This window comes from Podarcis cretensis (assembly GCF_951804945.1).
Source record: "Podarcis cretensis genome assembly, chromosome: 11".
Taxonomy (NCBI): Eukaryota; Metazoa; Chordata; class Lepidosauria; order Squamata; family Lacertidae; genus Podarcis; species Podarcis cretensis.
This window is the reverse complement of record NC_137180.1, coordinates 32,408,002-32,427,625: the sequence shown is the minus strand read 5'-3', so window position 1 is coordinate 32,427,625 and position 19,624 is coordinate 32,408,002. Positions and strand designations below refer to the sequence as shown.

The 19,624-nt window shown below is 38.8% G+C and overlaps 1 protein-coding gene across 1 annotated transcript in view; it reads left to right on the top strand.

Moving 5' to 3' along the window:
• The window catches only part of RASA1 (RAS p21 protein activator 1), a 47,822-nt gene that overhangs the window by 25,207 nt on the left and 2,991 nt on the right, over nucleotides 1–19,624 (top strand). Inside the window, exons 9-22 of the mRNA XM_079995389.1 lie at nucleotides 4,046–4,124; nucleotides 5,217–5,337; nucleotides 6,977–7,133; nucleotides 9,092–9,179; nucleotides 11,439–11,516; nucleotides 12,274–12,431; nucleotides 12,718–12,794; nucleotides 13,537–13,709; nucleotides 14,003–14,162; nucleotides 14,323–14,465; nucleotides 15,379–15,494; nucleotides 16,077–16,163; nucleotides 17,081–17,148; nucleotides 18,222–18,310. Of these exons, the coding sequence (XP_079851515.1) occupies nucleotides 4,046–4,124; nucleotides 5,217–5,337; nucleotides 6,977–7,133; nucleotides 9,092–9,179; nucleotides 11,439–11,516; nucleotides 12,274–12,431; nucleotides 12,718–12,794; nucleotides 13,537–13,709; nucleotides 14,003–14,162; nucleotides 14,323–14,465; nucleotides 15,379–15,494; nucleotides 16,077–16,163; nucleotides 17,081–17,148; nucleotides 18,222–18,310 (1,594 nt within the window). The remainder of the gene's footprint in view (nucleotides 1–4,045; nucleotides 4,125–5,216; nucleotides 5,338–6,976; nucleotides 7,134–9,091; nucleotides 9,180–11,438; nucleotides 11,517–12,273; nucleotides 12,432–12,717; nucleotides 12,795–13,536; nucleotides 13,710–14,002; nucleotides 14,163–14,322; nucleotides 14,466–15,378; nucleotides 15,495–16,076; nucleotides 16,164–17,080; nucleotides 17,149–18,221; nucleotides 18,311–19,624) is intronic.

The window sequence follows — 19,624 nt, the reverse complement described above, 5'->3', positions numbered from 1 at the left end:
GGTATATCGTTGTTTAACTCTGTCTTTTCTTTGTAGTACAATCAACACTGGATCATGTATAGTTTTCATTATGAATTTAGGAGATTCAAAGTTCAACACGTGGAACAAGTGAAATAGAAACTGTGTGTGCATATTTAAAAAATGAACAAGAATATATCTTCTTTCTGAGACCTTTCATGATAAGTTATAAAGAAAGCCTGGTCTGTTGATACAATAGCAGAGATTCTAGTGGGGGAAACAATCTCATGTTTCTGGAAAAAATAACCATTGAATTTTCTTGTTGGATAACATAGAACCTATCTTTTAATGTGAACATAAATTTAGGATGGACAGTATTTTGCACCAATATATGCCTGCCTTTATATTAATAATTTAAGTTCTAAAAGACATGACAACTTAGAGCTTAATGTGCTGAAGAGCTGTTCTTAGTAGTGATGAGTTTAGCTCCCTCTTCCAAAGGAGAGGGCTGTTGCCTAGCCCACAGATGATGGAAATTGCCAAACCTGAACCAGGGAATTTATATCCATCCCAACCGAGAATTTCTCTCGCTTCCAGCTTGGCTTCTGAAATGGTTAGAGATCCTGCAGCTGGTGTGACTGAGAAAGTATCAAGTTCTCCTAGCTGAGAAGTTCATTGGACTGTCATAGGACTTGAAGTGGAAGATGCTGTGAGGCTAAAAATTGGATCCTTTTGCATAGCCCACATACAAGCTACTTGAGTACCTTCTTCATTAAATCTGTCTGGCCTCCAGACATCCTCATTGAAAATCCAGCTAGCAGCCTTTGTAAAGGTAAACTATCTTTTGCCCGTTACCTAGTTTGTTAGGAATATGGCGGTATAAGCCTTCCATTAGAAGACCGTGACATGTATGGAACAGGATTCCAAAGTTCTCCTACGTTATTCAGTAAAATAAATCCTATTTTCTTAGGATTGGAATTGCATAATATTCATTAGTCTGCTTTGCAAGAGAGCCCCTTGAATTATGTCAGTTCTCCCCTCCTGCTGCAGTCCCCTATGCCTCATCCTTCCCTGATCTTCAGGAGCTGTTGTCAGAGGCATAGGAGGTGGGAGGAGGAGAGTCTCATTGTGTGAGAGAACTTCCATTCTCTGGATCCAACCCATTATTTCCTCCTCTCCAACTTTCCAGTAAGATAAAAAACATAAAACTATAGTGGGGCGACTGAATGGGTCAAGGATATGGTGAACACATCTTTACATGATATAATTTTGCTCGCAGTCCTTAAAGAGGCAGTAGCATGTCCACTTCTTAAAAAGCCCACTCTGGACCCAATGGCATGTAACAACTATAGTCCAGTTACCAACACCCCATTCTTGGCAAAAAATGGTGGTGAGGGTGATTGGGGAGCAACTGCAGGTATTTCTGGATGAAACTGATTATCTATATGCACTTCAAACCGCTTTCAGTTTCCAAAGGAGTTAGTGATACAGTATGAGAATCTTACTTAAAGCAACAACAGCAACCAGCAAGCTTGGGTCCATCTTAGTAGCTCTTTGGATCCCCACCAAAATATATTTTTCCAAAGTGCTTATTTCTATAGATCAGTTGCTCTATATGAACTTAGATGAATTCCACTTTATTCAGTTCAATTTCTTAGCCCTCACTTACTGATTTAATACACAGTTGATCCACACAAGGGCATCATAATTTTGTTAATGGTTTGAGTTAATGATTTTCTGGTGACATCATTTCTTCCTTATTAGCCTGTCACTTTATCATTGAGGTGTCTCCCTTGTTTGCCAAGGGAAAGCGTTTATGATCACCAATTGCTGTGAAAGTATAGAAATACCTTTCTGATCTACATTTTTAAAGAACTACTGCTGGCCAAGTAGCTCTTGGAATCACTTTGTTAGTTAAAATCTGTATTCCTGCCCCCTTTTGCATGTGGTGTTATGTAATTCAGAACTTCCACCTTAGAAAGCAGAGAGAAAATATATTCTAGTACCTGGAAGGCTATTCAGATCTATAAAAGTTTTGTTACAAAGTATGTTATCATATGATACATTAAGAGTGTGCTAAAGTAGAGGTTATATAGTGTGTAATCTATATTTGATATAACTTTCAAATAAGAGTGGAACATGCATTTCTATTAGTGTCTTATGGATTGGTGAGAAGTAATGTTGCTTTCTTTATTTTTCTATGTGCCTCAAAATTCCTGTTGTACAAATGTCTCTTGAGATGTTTCATTGTATCTTCATCACATTTATGTCTCTTGAGATGTTTCATTGTATCTTTATCATATTTATGATTGATAATCCTTGAGGTTACAGTTACTTTAGCAAGAAAAGTAACCAGAAGTGTGGATAAAAGGAAACTTTTAAAACTATGTTACAAACGTTTAGTATGTCATGGAATCCATGATTTTTTAAATCCTAGTAAATTTAAGAACTCTTGGACTTTTTAAAAGAAACAGTCTTACTAATTACTAAGCTCAAATTTGAAAAGGGGCAGTATCGAGTAATATTTTTTCATTCTTGTAAATTATTGATTATTTGAAAAAGGCAACTGAGAAATGTTTTAGTGAACAAGAAAGCTCTTCTCAGATGAGTCTTCAAATACTTTATTGTACTGTATTTACTCGAGTCTAATATGCCATTGACTCTAATGCACACCTTAATTTTCACAGTGTAATTTGGCCAAAAAAGGTGTGCATTAGATTTGAGTAAATATGTTATAACTATTGCAATATTAAGCAAGCTTACAGTATGTAAAGTTCTTATTGCAAAATAAGCATTACATAAGTATGGTAGATACCAGCCTTGAAAACCAAGTGAGATAAGGAATTTATTGGACCAAATCTGTTAGAAGTATTGGAAGTATGTTTTTTTATTTTATCTCTGATTTGCTAAAATAACGTGAACATTATTATATTTAAGTACATGGGTAACAAATTTGTGGAAGAGTAATTTGAGCTATAAGTCTGGTCAGAAATGCTGTGTTGACTGAACTTCACATTTCTATTCATTATATACATTTCATATTGAAAATGTGTTATTTCACTATGATTTTGTTACATGTGGAGGTTTACTTTGAGAATGCAATGAACAGAATGTCTAAATAGACTATGCTCTCTCAATCTGTTCATTCATTTAATAAGAGTGATGTATAAAAGAGTAAAATATGTGGAATGTCAGCCTTCCTCTAGACCTCTTTCAATATGGGTCCTTCGAAATGTAATTTTATCCTGACTCTATGTGGTATCTGGAATACAGTGGTACCTCGGGTTACATACGCTTCAGGTTACATACACTTCAGGTTACAGACTCCGCTAACCCAGAAATAGTACCTTGGGTTAGCTTCAGGATGAGAACAGAAATCGTGCTCCTGCGGCGCAGCAGCAGCAGGAGGTCCCATTAGCTAAAGTGGTGCTTCAGCTTAAGAACAGTTTCAGGTTAAGAACGGACCTCCAGAACGAATTAAGTTCTTAACCCAAGGTACCACTGTACAGGATTTTGTTTAAAATATCATCACTACTTAAGACTACTTAATATAACATGATAACTTATAATTTCAAAATGCAGTCTTCATGATATCTGTTAAGGTCTTTCTCTATTTCACATTCCTACTCTCTCAGAAATAAATAGTTTCATAGAAATATAGGGAGTTACTGCTAAGAAACTTAGAACTTTTAGCCTCGTGAGAACTCTTTTGCCCTTTCTTGAATATGGAGAAAGTTTATTGATCTCTGATGTTTTGGAATATTTGCTATAAAATCTGATTATTTTAAAATTGTTGAGTTCTTTACTAGTAATTGTTTACTGAATACTCAGGTCTTCTGATGTGGTACTGATTTTTTGGATGAGAAAATATGTGTTTTAAAGTTTGATTTTTACATTTGGGGCAAAAGTATTTTTACTTTACATCAGTTCTGAGCACAGTCTTAGAAGCAAGTTGCAGTGATTGCATATTTTATTAAATATATTCTTAAGTAAATAAGTTTAGGGTTTCAACTGTCATTTCATGTTCAGTTTTATAAACTGGCATTTACTTTATTCAGAGCTACCTGTTTCTTTTTGTTTTTAACAGTATTGCTGACATCATTGAGCATTATAGAAAAGAGCAAATTGTTGAAGGCTACTATCTTAAAGATCCTGTTCCAATGCAGGTGAGACATTGCATTCTATCTAATATTAACATTAGCATTTCAAATGCAGAGCACTACCAGTAAGAGAGCACTGCCCTACAAACCTCAGATGGCAGAGGGATCTATAGGCATACCTCCGAAGAAGACAACAACATCTCAGAAAGGGTCATGTGGAACCAAGCAGCCCTTGGTTTAACCCCATTCTGTTATTTAACTTGTTTTAATTCTGCTTTTAATCTGGTGGTTCTGCGGGGGGGGGGGGGGGGTGAACAGGGCAACTAAAAGAGTTGTGCTTTTAGGCTGAGCAAAATGTATAGAAATACTGTTGTAGTAATCACAGATCTGTTAGCTTAATCCAACTTGGGCTCACATCTGCCTCTCTTTTAATTTTCAAAAGCAGCGTTGCTTTTCAAAAGTAGACCCAGGAGGTGTAAGAACTCACAACAAATGTTTTGAAGCACCAGTGAAGCATTTAAAGGACTGGACTATCATAAGCTGTGGGAAAATGTTGTTTACAATGATGTATTTATTTAAAATCATATCTATACTGCTTTTCACATAAAAATAAACCCCAAGGCAGTTATTTTACAGCAATAAAATAGTAACAACAACAATAAAACTGTAAACAACAAAACATCACAATTATAGTACCAGAGTTGTTAAAAATTGGCATCATTCATTGGGAAATGCTTGTGCAAAAAATAGCTTTTTAGAAAATAATGGAAACATTGGTGCTTGCCACATTGCAGAGGGGAGATCATTCCACTACAGAGGACCGCTTCCATATCACTCCAAGATGAAATTCTGAAGCTCACAGCATGGCCAGCATGACCTTCTCTGAAGATCTTAGTGCTTGGGTAGATCTGTTTGGGAGAAGGTGTTCTCCCCCCCCCCCCATAATTGGTCCCAAGTTTTTTTAACACAATAATTATGTATGCAGTAAGATGCTCCACATAGACGCCTAGCCAGTGTGTTCTGCACCAGGTGCAGCTTCTGAACCAGTCTTAAGGGAGCCCCACGTATGGCATGCTACAATAGCTTGTAGTGTTGTTAAACTGTAGAGTTATTTTTGTTTCATGTTGGAAAATGTATGCCTGCTTGTTTCCTCTGCAGCATCAAGGACAAGTGCTTAACGACACAGTGGATGGGAAAGAAATTTATAATACAATCCGTCGTAAAACAAAAGATGCTTTCTATAAAAATATTGTTAAAAAAGGATACCTTCTGAAGAAAAGTAAGTGTGGTAAACCACTGTGTGTTCTCGGAATAGCTGTGGATCCATACCACCTGAATCTCCTGTCCTTGTAAGGACATGGCAAGGTGCTCCACTGCCAGTATTTTTTAGGGTTTCAACTGTCATTTCATGTTCAGTTTTATAAACTAGCATTTACTTTACTATTTTTTGTAGCATTTCTAAATTGTTGAATCCATTGTGATTTTTCTTTTTTCTTTTTGTGTTGCACTTATAGGAATGGGCACATATTTTTTTTGGAAATAGGGGTTCACAGACCACAATGTTTGAATCAGGCCCTGATTTGATGGTTTGAAAACCAGCCCGATTCGTTTCAAACTGATTTGTAGACATCTCAGTTTGACTCATGTCCAGACTTCACTCAGTATTATTGATCTTTCTTTCTTTCTTTCTTTCTTTCTTTCTTTCTTTCTTTCTTTCTTTCCAGCTATTGCCCCTTCTGAGTGGGTGAAGCCTGCCAAATTTATGACAAATATCTCTGGTGTGGGGTGGATTTTATGTTAGATTTTTTTAAAAAATGAGCCTTTACAGCAATAGTATCCCCTTCTGAAGGGAAGAATATCTCCAAATTTCAGAAGGATAGGTGCAGGACAGACTTGACAGTTTTGTGGTTTTTATACAAATATTCACTCTCCTCTATTGTTTTCTGGTAGCATATATCAGAAAGGTGCCCCTAGGTATGAAAACTGCCAAATATCAGAAAGATAGTTACATGGGTTTAAAGTGGCTTTTTTCCAATTAGGGACAGAACTAAATAGAATTTGCTTTCATCCATATGGTTTTGTGGGCAATGGTGTTTTTTTTAAAAAAAATGAAAATGGCCTACATTGTAGAGGTGGACCTAGGAAAGTAACTTACAAAATTTCATAAGGATAGGTGCCAGAGATAAGGAGTTGTGGTGAATGAAAAACAGCATCAAGCTTGGCTTTTGTTTGGTTGACATCAAAAGTCAGAGAAAGTAATTTCAGAACTGATGTTTATTTGACAGGAGTGATTGTAACAGCATGAGACAGAGACAGACAGACTTGCATGTCCAGTATTTTCCAAGTAAATCCTACCAACAGAACTAGTAAAAAGTACAGAAAAAATAAATACAAGGTGCTACATTACATTAACATTACAGTCCTAAAGCACTGTAATTGCAGAGCTGTGGTGAAATCATTCCCTCAGTTTAGAATGCAGACCTATTAGTCACAGAAGAGCTCTCCCTCTTCCTCTTTTCAACCTAGTGTTTAACTTACATGGCATACTTGGTGAGAAATGTTTCAGGATTGACAGATATACCACCTGCAGAGTTTTGAATCCAATTCACTTTGAAGGTCTCTGTTTTGAAGAGCATGGAAGAGATCCTGCATTTGTTCAGAGTCCCAAATGTTTATGAACTCATCCTAATTTGATGCATACTTCTAATTGGCAATATGAACACACATTATCGTGTAATATGACAAAAAGGGATTTTACTTGTATTCATTTCTATTTGGGTTTATAAAGCATAACATTAAAAGTGTGGGGTAGAGAATCTTGCTACTTAGTTGCCTGACTCCTGGAAAGTTAACTGACAGTCAGGGATTTGACATGTGTTTTCTCCATCCATCTCTAAATTACTTTGGTTGTTTTACAGGTAAAGGAAAACGGTGGAAGAACTTGTATTTTATTTTAGAGGGGAATGATGCTCAACTTATTTATTTTGAAAGTGAAAAGCGAGCCACTAAACCCAAAGGACTAATCGATCTTAGTGTATGTTCTGTTTATGGTGTTCATGATAGTTTGTTTGGCAGGTAAGACAGAAGCTATTAGTTTTAATCATGAAACTATAAAAGTCAGGTACTTTTTAATAGAATAGTTAATGAATAACCCTCTTAACACAAATGCATGTAAGAATTTTTTGCTTTTCACTAAAAGCGCTAATTTTAACAACATTCCTTCTTTTGTTCTCAGTGACCTTGTTACAAATGATTATGCGTAAAATGGATTTGGTGATGTCCAATATTACTCTGAATAGACCCAATGAAATGAAATTACAGTGGTACCTCTAGATGTAAACGGGATCCGTTCCGGAGCCCCATTCGCATCTAGAAGCAAACGTTACCCATGTCTGTGCGTGCGCGGGTCATGTTTCGGCACTTCTGCACATGCGTGTGACGTCATTTTGAGTGCCTGCGCAAGCGGCGAAACCCGGAAGTAATGCGCTCCATTACTTCCCGGTTGCCGCGGAGCGCAACTCGAACGCACTCATCTCGAAGCACATTCAACCTGAGGTATGACTGTACTTAAATCAATTAATTTCATTGGCCCTACTATGCCTAATATTGTATAGCACCCTCTGCCTTCAATTTGATGTCCTGAACATGCCACTAATTAGTATGGGTGCTATTTGTTATATTTAGGTTTTTGGATTGTTAAAGAAAGTTTTTTGCCTAAAAGTCAAACTACTTTGGGACACGGGTGGCGCTGTGGGTAAAACCACAGTGCCTAGGACTTGCCGATCGTATGGTCGGCGGTTCGAATCCCTGCGGCGGGGTGAGCTCCCGTCCTTCGGTCCCAGCTCCTGCCCACCTAGGAGTTCGAAAGCACCCTTAAAGTGCAAGTAGATAAATAGGTACCGCTTTATAGCGGGAAGGTAAACGGCGTTCAGTGTGTTGCGCTGGTGCAGGCTCGCCAGAGCAGCGATGTCACACTGGCCACGTGACCCGGAAGTGTCTACGGACGGCGCCGGCTCCCGGCCTCTTAAGTGAGATGAGCGCAAAACCCTAGAGTCTGTCAAGACTGGCCCGTACGGGCGGGGGTACCTTTACCTTTTACAAACTACTTTATCCATTATAAATATTTTTCATTCACTGAAACTTGAAAGCTTTTTTTTGTGTGAAAACCTATTGAAAAGTTTAGCTTTTCCAAAGAGTGTATGTGTGGAGGGGTATTGTCTTCAAAAAAATTTTATTATAAAAGTGTACTGCCTGTACATAAACTATAAATATGCCAAGTTTAGGCCTGGTACCAGTTGCTGATGTTTCATCATCTCAGCCATGTTTTCTTAAAGCACTTTGTCCCCCTCCCTCCAGATCTTGTTCAAGAAACAAATGAACTAGTAGCAATAAATTTACCAAATGTGCTGTGAAAATGCTTTATTCAAAACAGCCCAATTCCTTGCTTCATTAGTTGAAAGTCACATTCACAATGTATCCTCACGACGAGTAACCGTGCACATTGAACACTGTCCATGTTTTATATTCTCCTTAACATAGAAGAATATACATCATTCACTCTGATGTGTGCATTGGTTTCTCTTTGCATTCGCAGCAATGATATAATAATATTGCTTATGAATACTGTACTCATTAACCTACGAGAAGGGAGCCTATGTGAGATCTTGCAGGCCCATCCTGAGTTCCCACAAAAGCATCCCAGAGCCTAGTAAGCTCTTTGTGCACTGGGAAAATCCAGAACAAAATGAACTTTAAAACTCCTCACCTTGCGTGCAATTCATTTGCAGATTTTCAACTGGCCGGCTTTCGACTGTGTAAGGTTGAAATCACGCAAGTTAATTGTGTGCAGGATGTGATCATATTGTACTTACTCCCAAGTAACTGTGATTAGGTTTGTGGTCAGAGACTATTAAATTAAATTAATACCAAACCTTTGTGAATTTGGAAGAATTGTGTGTGATAAGGCTGAGTAGTAATGTTGCCATTCGGTTAATAGTATTCTGTTCTATTTTGTTTTTCTTCTCTTTAAATAGGCCAAACTGTTTTCAGATAGTAGTTCAGCACTTTAGTGAAGAGCATTACATCTTTTACTTTGCAGGAGAAACTCCAGAACAAGCACAGGTTAGCAATTTTCCCTTGAGTTAACATTGTCCTAAAGAGTGCTATGGTGGATGTTTCTTTTTATTTTTAAAAAAGTGCTCTTGTAAATTGTCCACTCTTACATTCTTATGTTGGACATGCACTATAAATTGTTTGGATCCAAACTTGTGTGAGCTCATTGAACAGGTTTCTCATTTCAGCTGTGGCACTATAGCACCTATACCCGCTACAAGCTGTTCTAGGTTGGGAGATTCTTGGAATTATGTAGGATATGGCAAAGGTGGCTGCAGCAGAAGGGTGTCAGTAGTAAAAATTGGGGATCCTCCGTTGTGTGAGTCACTGTGCTTTCTACTTGGCTAGGTGTGCCATATGGATTCTCTATGCATGATCAGGGCATTACAAAAGAAATTAAACTCAGGTTTATATTTACCAGCTGGAATGAACTTGTTCAGGTAGTTGTTGGAACTGCTGCCAGGAATAGACAAATGCAGCTAGTGTCTCAACAGAGCCAGCTGAATGGCTCTGCTTCCCTTCTGTCCTTCTGCCCTAGCCAGATGGAATGATAACTGCTATGTATTTTCTAGCCAAAGACAGTTGGTTTCTCAGCAAATGACACTACTGCAGCATGTTGGAATCGCTGTGTTCACTGTGTTAGGACTGCAGCTTATGCAGTAGCTAGCTTTGTGGGGGTTGCACATGCAAAGTCAGAGCAACCCCTAGAACAGCCCCCACCTTCCAAGATCTTGTAAGATTGGGACTGTATGAAATCTCGCAAAATCTTATGGAAGCCTTCCAAAGCCCCATAAATAAGCAAGGTGGAGGACTTTGAAGCTCTTTCCTTGTGGAAAGAGCTTTTATGCCTTTCACCTTGCTTACCAGCCTCTAGGAGGCTCCCTCAAGATATTGTGAAGGCCTCCAGACCCCATGTATGGTCATCACAGAGCCCAGTAAGCAAGGCAGAGGGATTAAAAACTTCCCACACCAGGAAAAGTGGAAAGAGCTTTCAAGCTCTCTGCCTTGCTTACCGGGCTCTGGAAGGTTCCCACAAGATCTCACAAGAGCTTTCCAGAACAAGGCTTTCCTGCCCCCTTTTATTTATCTATTGACAATCTGCATAAAGCTGCAATTGCATAAGTAAAATTCTTTCAAGTTGTGGTCCCATTGTATATAATCAATTAAATTGATTTGCTACTACTTTCCCCCTGGGAATCCTGAACCTTCGTAATGTGCTAGGGTGCTCTCACCGAAAAGTACAATTCCAAGATTTCAATGGAAAGCCATGAAATGCAACTGAAAGCTGCACCATGATAGTTTCCTGTGTCCATACTTACTGGTCAGCTACCGACCACCTTAAGCTGGACAGCCCCTGGTCAATAAAGTGCTGATCCGCCACAGTCTGTCTGCTTCAGTGGGTGCTTGGAACTTAGAGTATCACTCAGACCAAACTACTGCACCAAGGAAAAAAGGAAAAGAAACAAACCCTCTAGTGCCTAGAAACCTAGAACATCAGGACCATTTGTCTTGACTTGTCCGCTGACCTGCTGCGGGTCAACAACTCACAGAAGACAGCCTGTGAGCTGAAAATGCTCAACAGAGCTGCTGCTGTACAGGATACCAGACTCGCTTTGAGTGGCAAGATCCAAGAGAAGAGTTACACTGTTTTCTGGCAAAGATGGCATCCAGAAGAACCATGTGCTCAAGGATCAGAGGCTCAGAATGCTTGCTTTCCCTCCTCCTCTCAACCATCTCTGGTCTGGTTACCATATTAAACATCCACTATGCGCTTTGACATACAGACCAAGGACCAGTTCTGCAAGGAACTAGACCAGGTCGTCAGGAGGGCCTGTGAACACCTATTCCTGCTGGGAGATTTCATTGCCAAGAGTTGGGGGCAATCATCACACATGGGACAACTTGCATAGGCCACTTTGGTATTGGCAGCGTAAATGAGAACAAACAAAGGCTGCTTGAAGTGTGCTCAAATCACAGACTCAGGCACAGAGTCACTGTATGATTCAGCTGTTAATAAGCCCAAATTACTCTTTTGTGCTTTTAGTCAGGATATTCAATGAAATAGCTTTTAACTATTCAGATTGTGTTTATTGGTAGATTATGATTCTAATGACTGATGACTGGGGGAGTGGGGGAGAGGAGATATATAGAGAAGAATGAAAATGAATGTGGGTGGGTTTCTTTTAAAGTAAACTGGGTCATAATTGTTTAATAACTGCTATTTCATTAGCTGAAACAGTATTGATAAGTTAATTTATTATGTATTAGGACTGGATGAAAGCTTTGCAAACGTTTTGCAATTTACGGAAAACTAGTCCAGGAACATCGAATAAACGTCTACGTCAGGTAGAGTAATGCATTTTGGCTGTTGTGGGATTTGTTTTCTATGTTGGTTGAGATGATATATACTAGTAATCAAACATTCTTTGATAAAAATATTACTTTGTTAAACATGCTATAAAATAATGTTTCTTTATTTTTATTTTTTGCCCAAAATGAGCATATAGATTTTACCACTTTTAACATTAAATGTACCATACAGCTTCAGTTAGTAGTTCTGAAGTGGAGCCAGTATCAGTGCTATTTGCTGGCGAGATTTCATCAAAATCTCATGAGATCTCACCAGAAATCAGCACCGGGGGCGGGGAGCGCCTGTAGAGGCACTTTCTTGGGGGCTTCCACCATCTGAGGTGGCTGCTTCACCCTGCTTCATGGGTGGGACAAGCCTGCCTTCCCACCATGTACCATGTACCTTCAATAAGTTATCCAAAAAACTGTATGTAGGTGCAGAACCATATGTGTAACTGCACAGGTGACTTTGGTCACAGGTTCATGGTCTGTTTTTCTATTGGTGGTATTAAAATAGTGGATGCTATTCCGCCTTCCTTATATAGAAGCAAGGAATTTGAAAGTAAAGAGAAATTAAATTCAAAGTCCTCCTATAGTACCGTAATTCGTTCTTTAATCACTTTTTATTTAACTTCACCTAGTGAGTTGTGGTTTGCGTTTCTCACTTAAATAAGCACCCACACCTATTTACTTCTGGGCATGGTCTCACTACATAAAACAAAGTTTTGAATTCCATTTTGTATACTCTCTCTAGGTCAGCAGTCTTATACTACATGTTGAAGAAGCCCATACACTTCCAGCAAAACATTTTACTAATCCTTACTGTAATATCTACCTGAATAGTGTACAGGTAGCAAAAACGCATGTACGAGAAGGACAGAACCCTGTGTGGTCAGAGGAATTTGTGTTTGAGTAAGTCTTCTGCTACTTAAATTTGTTGCATTTTTTAAAAAAAATTCTAAAGTCCTCAGTGACAGTGTAATATAATTTTCTTTTCTTTGCTTTTGGCAACAGTAACTGAATATTTTTAATGACTTATTCTGTCACAGATGTTTAATCGTACAGTAGAAAAGCAAATGACTGACTTTTGGTTGTAGCTTTATATGATGAAATTAAATCTAAATAAAATATTATTTTAATTTAGAATGTCAAAGCAGGAGTACAAATGTGAATTGTATTTTTCTGTATTTTTCCCTAGCGATCTTTCATCTGACATCAATAGATTTGAAATAACTCTTAGTAACAAAACAAAGAAGAGTAAAGATCCAGATATATGTAAGTTCTGTTATTTTTGAAAAAAGGTTTTACAGTTGTAGTGCAAGCGTATTTCTCTTTTACATATATATCCCACTTGTTGAAACAGTCATTGTGTGTATCTCTTTCGTATATAAATTGTTGGAACATGACAGCTTTTCACTGCTGTAAACTTATGTGTGTTTTTAAGGGCACTTCCCTTAACCTTCTAAGCATGTACTGAATTCTTTCATTTGAGGGTGGTTCACTACCTGCACTTTACTTGCACTGCCCTTCTATCCAGCATGGTCAAAGAAGGCCCAAGTATGCAATAAAATATTTGATGGGGTGCTCAAGAACCCTTAAGGTTTCTTATTAGTATAAATAACTGACAGAATTACCCATTTAGCTTTTTCTGTATTTTCTGTATCATTGATTTCCCTGATGTACTCTATTTGTTATCTTTTTCTTCTCACTTTAATTAATGTAATGTAGTTTAGAAACTCTTTTTAAAATTATAATGGCTCTTGTTGGCAAATACTGTGTTCTAAGAAACCGGAGAAGGTGAATGGTATCTTCCTGGTGCTCCTTTTTATATATGAAAATTATCATTGCAACTCATTTCTTCTTCTCATTCTGAGAGAACTTACAGCATGAGAGGTTTTTTTTTTTTTTTTTTTTTAAATCTTCAGGGCAAGTGGATTTTATAAGCTCATTTTGGCTTATACTCTCATATATGCCATTCTCTCCAAAGACTAACTTCTCTCTGGATATTTCTTTCAAGTGTTTATGCGATGCCAACTGAGCCGACTACAGAAAGGGCAGGCAACAGATGAATGGTTTCAGCTCAGTTCACACATACCTCTGAAAGGTATTGAACCAGGCTCTCTGCGTGTCCGTGCACGATATTCCATGGAGAAAATAATGCCAGAAGAAGAGTACAGTGAATTTAAGGAGGTATTGAGTCCCTGCATTTTAATTTGAAAGTGGCTTGAAATAAATATTAAAACACTTTAAAAGTTGCCTGTCAGCACCTGAAGGCAAGGGTGGTTCTTCCAAAGAATAGAGGCTCTTTTATAGCTTGCCCAGACGGTGTTTGAGGTAGATTTGGGCCCCTCATAAATTACATAGCCTTTGAAAGGAGAACTTATTTATTTCAGGAAATAATTACACTCTTTATTTTGTGGTACACTCTTGGAGTAAGTTCATAGTTACTGTTTACTTAGTACTTTGCCATCTCTGTTTTTCAGTTGGTCCTGCAAAAAGAGCTGCATGTGGTCTATGCTTTATCCATCGTATGTGGACAGGATCGAACACTGCTTGCTAGCATTTTACTGAAGATTTTTCTTCATGAAAAACTGGAGGCATTATTGTTGCGAACACTAAATGACAGGGAAATATGTGTGGAAGGTACAGTATATGTATGTTACTGAAAATTATTTTTCAGGTCATTCCCCTCCATTTCCACTGTCCACAGGCATTTGCGTCTCAATAATCTTATTTCCTCATTTAAATTCAACAGAGCTGAAAATTTAATATTTATATCTGGTGGTTTTGTTTGTTTGTTCAGATGAAGCCACTACCTTATTCCGTGCCACCACGCTGGCAAGTACACTTATGGAGCAGTATATGAAAGCTACAGCCACACGTTTTGTTCACCATGCACTAAAGGACTCTATTTTAAAGATAATGGAGAGCAAGCAGTCTTGTGAGGTAAGAAGTTATGACTAATGAACTAAACCACAAACAGTTTAGAAATCTTTGAAATGTTTGAAAAATAGGTATAACTTGGGTCCCTCTAGAATGCTTAGAGCAACATTTTAGCCACAGAGAAACCTTGCGATGTAGGTCAGGCATTTGCAGGTCACACCAAGCCACTGTTTAATATGATAAACACAGAGAAGGATGAGTTGCAACAAGTCTCAGGTTGCATACTACCCTTTTTCCTCCCACACAGCTGGAATGAGGTTTTCCTAACTGCAGTTTGTCACGTCATCCTGACCTAATGATGGCAATTTTAAAACAGATCTTCAGAAACCATGCTTTGAAGCTGGCGTATTTAAACTGGCTGTATCTAGTATCAGCTGCATTTCGAGGTCCTGAGAACGTGGCACGCTATGGTTAACTAAAAGTGGAAGCAGGAGCTTCTGCACTCCTCTTCCTTGCCATGGGAAAGGAGTGTGAGCCCTGCATTCACTGCAACTTGTTCCTGCTCTTGCATATCAGACTAAAATATCGTTTAGCGTCATGTGCAGCGTGGACTGCTGAATCACCCAAGGCTGTGCAGTAAGCTTTGTGGCTGAGAGTGGTTTTAAACCTGACTTCCCATTGCACATCTAGCAATTGCTATATTTTGCCTTTGAACTGTGTAGTCAATGATGGTTTTATCTTTTGTCAGCATTTCAAGTATCTTGCAAATAACGCATGCTACTTGAGGCTTTGAGGTGATATCATAGAGATTCCTTGCGATCTACAACCTGTGTGGTGGCTGCTGAAGCTAGGAGTCCTAGATGCCACCAATCAGTCTAACCTTTTCAAGAAGTTTGTTTGTTTTTACGTTGAGTAAACTTTGCTGGTTATCTTTTGAAGATATATTTCATTTATGTCTTACGGCTCTACATTTCAGTTAAATCCTTCAAAGTTAGAAAAAAATGAAGATGTAAATACTAATTTAGCACATCTGCTGAGTATCCTTTCGGAGCTGGTGGAGAAAATATTCATGGCTGCAGAAATATTGCCTCCGTAAGTTCACCAATATTTTTTTTAAAGCCTCTTTAGAACTTCCCATTTCAGTCCTATACCATCCTTTGTTGTGATAAAACTGCTTTTAAAAAGTTTTATTGTTTGGCCAAAATCTTCATAGTACCATATTGGCCTGAATATAAGCCTCACTTTTTTTCCAAATTCTGACTGAAAAGTTAAAAGTGTGGCTTAAATTCGCAACCTTACAAGAATTGGCTTTTACAATATCACTGCTGAAACAGACATACGGTAAAACAGAACAACAACAACAAATGTTTTGTTGCTGATTTGCGAGCTTGAGACTGTTCATTTGCCATTTACAGGTGTGAGTGCCTGCAGAATTGTAGCAATTGAATAGCGATTTCCTATTTTAGCAATTGTATGGAAACTTTTGCAGGCTTGCAAGATCAAAGGCTTAAATTGACTGAGAGTCACAATTCTACCAACCACAGCGATTTTCAGTGTGTAACCCAATTTTAAGGCATTCCACAAATGGGGAACCATAACTGTAAATGCACAGTTTAGTATTGTAATCTAAAGTAATTGGATATGCTAAGGTTCTTAATTGCATTATTTTGACAGGACATTGAGGTATATTTATGGCTGTCTACAGAAGTCTGTTCAAAACAAGTGGCCAGCCAATACAACCATGAGAACAAGAGTGGTTAGGTAAGGTGTTCTCTTCTTTACTGTTGTTTTTCTTCAGATGGTGCAGCTCAGAACGTTATGCTGCAGAGTGGTGACATATTTTCAAAGCTGATTTCAGCATCTCACAACTATGTTTAGAACATTGTTGTTTCGTAGTTACTGCTAGAGACATACTGTTGCTCATAAATACCACACCAAAACTAAAAAGAAACACGGCAGCAATAAGCAGTATGTAATACTACAACCCAGCAAGACAAGCAGTGCTTGCAAACCAATGTAAAGAAAGGAATTCAGCAGTTGGTTCTCAGAGATCATTAAAAAATAATAATTAAATGCCCTTGCCTTCAAAATACCAACAAGGAGAAAGTGGTACAAGCTTCCCTTGTAAAGGAGTTACATTGTATCAGGGAGCAGCAAAAACAAAAAAGACTCTACCCTGATGGAATCTAAAGTCCTTAAGACCATGAAGATTCATATTGGAGGTTATTAAATTGGGCAGGTTCTATCTACTTACTCCACAAGACTCTGGAAAGTGGTAAATTACCATGAGTGCTTGTAGCTACTTAGTAAGCTGGCTGTCTAAGTGAATACAAATTACAATTTTACTATCCATTCACACTTGATAAATTGTTACCTTGGCAAGGCGATAGTGTGAAAGATCTCACCTATTGAACATCTTTTTGGACTTTTGTATTATCCTGCCAAGTAGTAGAGAATTTTACTGCATACCAGGTACAGGGCTGTGGTGAAAAAGTCCTCTATTTCTCTAATATTTTGGATTGGAATTGTCATGAGCCACCATATGAGAAAAGACAACCATGAGTTTTGAATAGAGTTCTTATTAATCATTGGTATCCTTAGCAGTATTTTCAAAAACATTTTAGTGACGTTTGTGATCAAGTATCAAGTCAAGACATGCTCTTGCTTCCCTATTTCAGTGGTTTTGTTTTCCTTCGGCTGATCTGCCCTGCCATTCTGAATCCAAGGATGTTTAATATCATCTCAGGTAAGTTCTTTAGATACTGATAAAACCATCTATAATGTTAAGATAGCAAGTTGACTGTATTTAGTTCTTTATACACTGCAGAGAGAATAAATTCTGGCTGCTTAGTATAGAACTGGGATGGGTAGCCTTTTTGAGGTTGAGGGCTGCATAATGGTGGTGGGCCATCAAAGCCTAAAGTGGGCAAGGATGCACACTCACACAGGCAGAAACTGCTTCCCCCAGCCAGCTTGCTTGCTAAATTTCCTTTGGGACCCCTACTAACTCCCTTCATTCAACCATCACCCATTCATTACCTTTCCTGCACATGCACACACACATTTCCTTTGCCAGCCCCCTCCACTGCTGCCATCCTCTCTTCGCTGAATTCATCCCTTCCTGCTGCAGCTGCCACAGTTGGTCCTGCTGCCACTGAAGGAAAAAATGGCAGACAGGCATTACTCCACATGTGAGGGTACAAAACTATTGAGGAGTTCTAGAGGGCCACCCTGTGCCTGACAACCAGCATCCAAGCCACAGGTTGCCCACTTCTGGTATAGAAAGAAGCATTGCTAATGTGGCATGACTCTAACCATTAGAAGGGTGGGGAAAGATAATGGGCTTGTATTAAATATTTTGTGGTGGGTTGGTCTGCATATGAACCATCAGCTATCAACTTCAAACCACTACTTTGAACCTTCCTGAGTCCCTTGTTTACAGCAACTGGAACTTTTAATTCCCTGCTGCTCCCCCACTGGTAGAGACCAACAGATCTGGGCAGGGTTGGGCAGAATGATACCCCTCCCTCTTCATCTAAACCCCCTTGAGCATGGGGAATAATGCTCCCTATTATCTTTGTCTCTTTTAGAAGAGGAAGTGCTCTGGTTTGGGGACTGTGCTTAATCAGCTATGAGTGCATCACTTGAGGTTGTGGTGAGGAGCTTGAATTGGCCTTAGGAGGGAGAGAGGAAGTGCTTTAGCTGCTTACATCTGTATTTTGCACTTCATTGTCCTGCCAGTGAGTCTGGTTATCAACTGCTGTACTAGACTATAATCTCAGTTGGCATCAATTGTGATTTTCAAATTGTTTATCTCAGATTCTCCTTCTCCCACTGCTGCAAGAACACTGACGCTGGTCGCCAAGTCTGTGCAGAATTTGGCAAATTTAGTTGAGTTTGGAGCTAAGGTAAATATAAATCTTAGAAGTTAATTCCCCCCCCCCTCGTGTTCTTTGCTCTCAGTGAAAGAACATGTGTAATCATGCCCTCCTCTGCCTGTACAAGTCAGTATGAGTCTGGAATGACAGGAGGGGCTATAGCAGAGTGCACACAAGAGATCCTAAATTCACGCCTTGGCATTACCACTGAAAAGGATCTTTCGTAGCTAGGCAGGAAAGAGACTGCTTGAGACCCTGTAGAGTCACTGTTAGTTGGAGTTAACAGGACTGGACTAAGTAAACCATTGACTGACTTAGTATGGGAGAGCTTCATTTGTTCACATAGAATAGGCTCCCTTTCAATACAATAGGACAGTAGAGTCAGCTTTGTATATAGTACATATTGTCGGTACAGACAGCAGCATTTGGAAAGAGCATTTAAAACTCTCAAGTTATCTCCATTCTTAGCAAGGTGTTTGAGAGAGGCTACCGCAGCTCGTTTAAATAACAGTTTATGTTCTTTCCGTATGTGGTTGCTCTTCTTCATCCTGACTGGTCAGAGAAAAGCCACAGCCATTGAGGAGATTATGGAAATAATGTGTTAGGGTGACAGTCGTGCAATAGTTCAGCAGTAACATCTAGGTTTGACTGTTGGAAGATGCTCTTCAATTGACTTTACTCGAAAATGACATGGAAGTAGGTGCAAAATGTCGCACCTTGCCTTGGTCAGCAGTAACATAGTGCAGCTAGTGCAAATACAGTTACAAATACAAATAATCTAATTGCCAGTTTGCTTCCATTGCCCATTTTAAAATCCTGATTTTTAACCTTGAATGCCATGCACAGCCTGAAGTCTTTCTACATTAAGGGCCATTTATCCTCAATTGAAACAACTCACCAGTAGAGGCAGACTGGCTTTTCTTGTCTGCTTTTCCTCCAGGACAGATTTTTAAGGTGATGCCATGGTTAGGTTCCTTTCTGCTATCATCTCAAAACTTTGGAACCTCCTCCTAAAAAAGGTTTGGACTGGGGTAGCCACTGTGGTTTTCTCCATATACTATTGGACTGTAACTTCCACCAGCCTCAGCCAACATGGTCAGTGATCTGTAGGGCACTCAAATGCTGGCTATCCCAGGGTTAGGAAGGTATCAACATTGTCATCAGTTTATAAAAACTGTAAAACATCCTGCTTTGTCAGATCTTTAAAAGGATTTAAATTTTCTGTAGCAGCTTTATCTTATGTGATGCTTTTTACTGTGGTTTTCCATGGTGTCTAAATTATATTTGTGTTTTAGCATACACCAACTTGAGCATTGTGGAAAGTGGTGTAAAATACATTAAGAA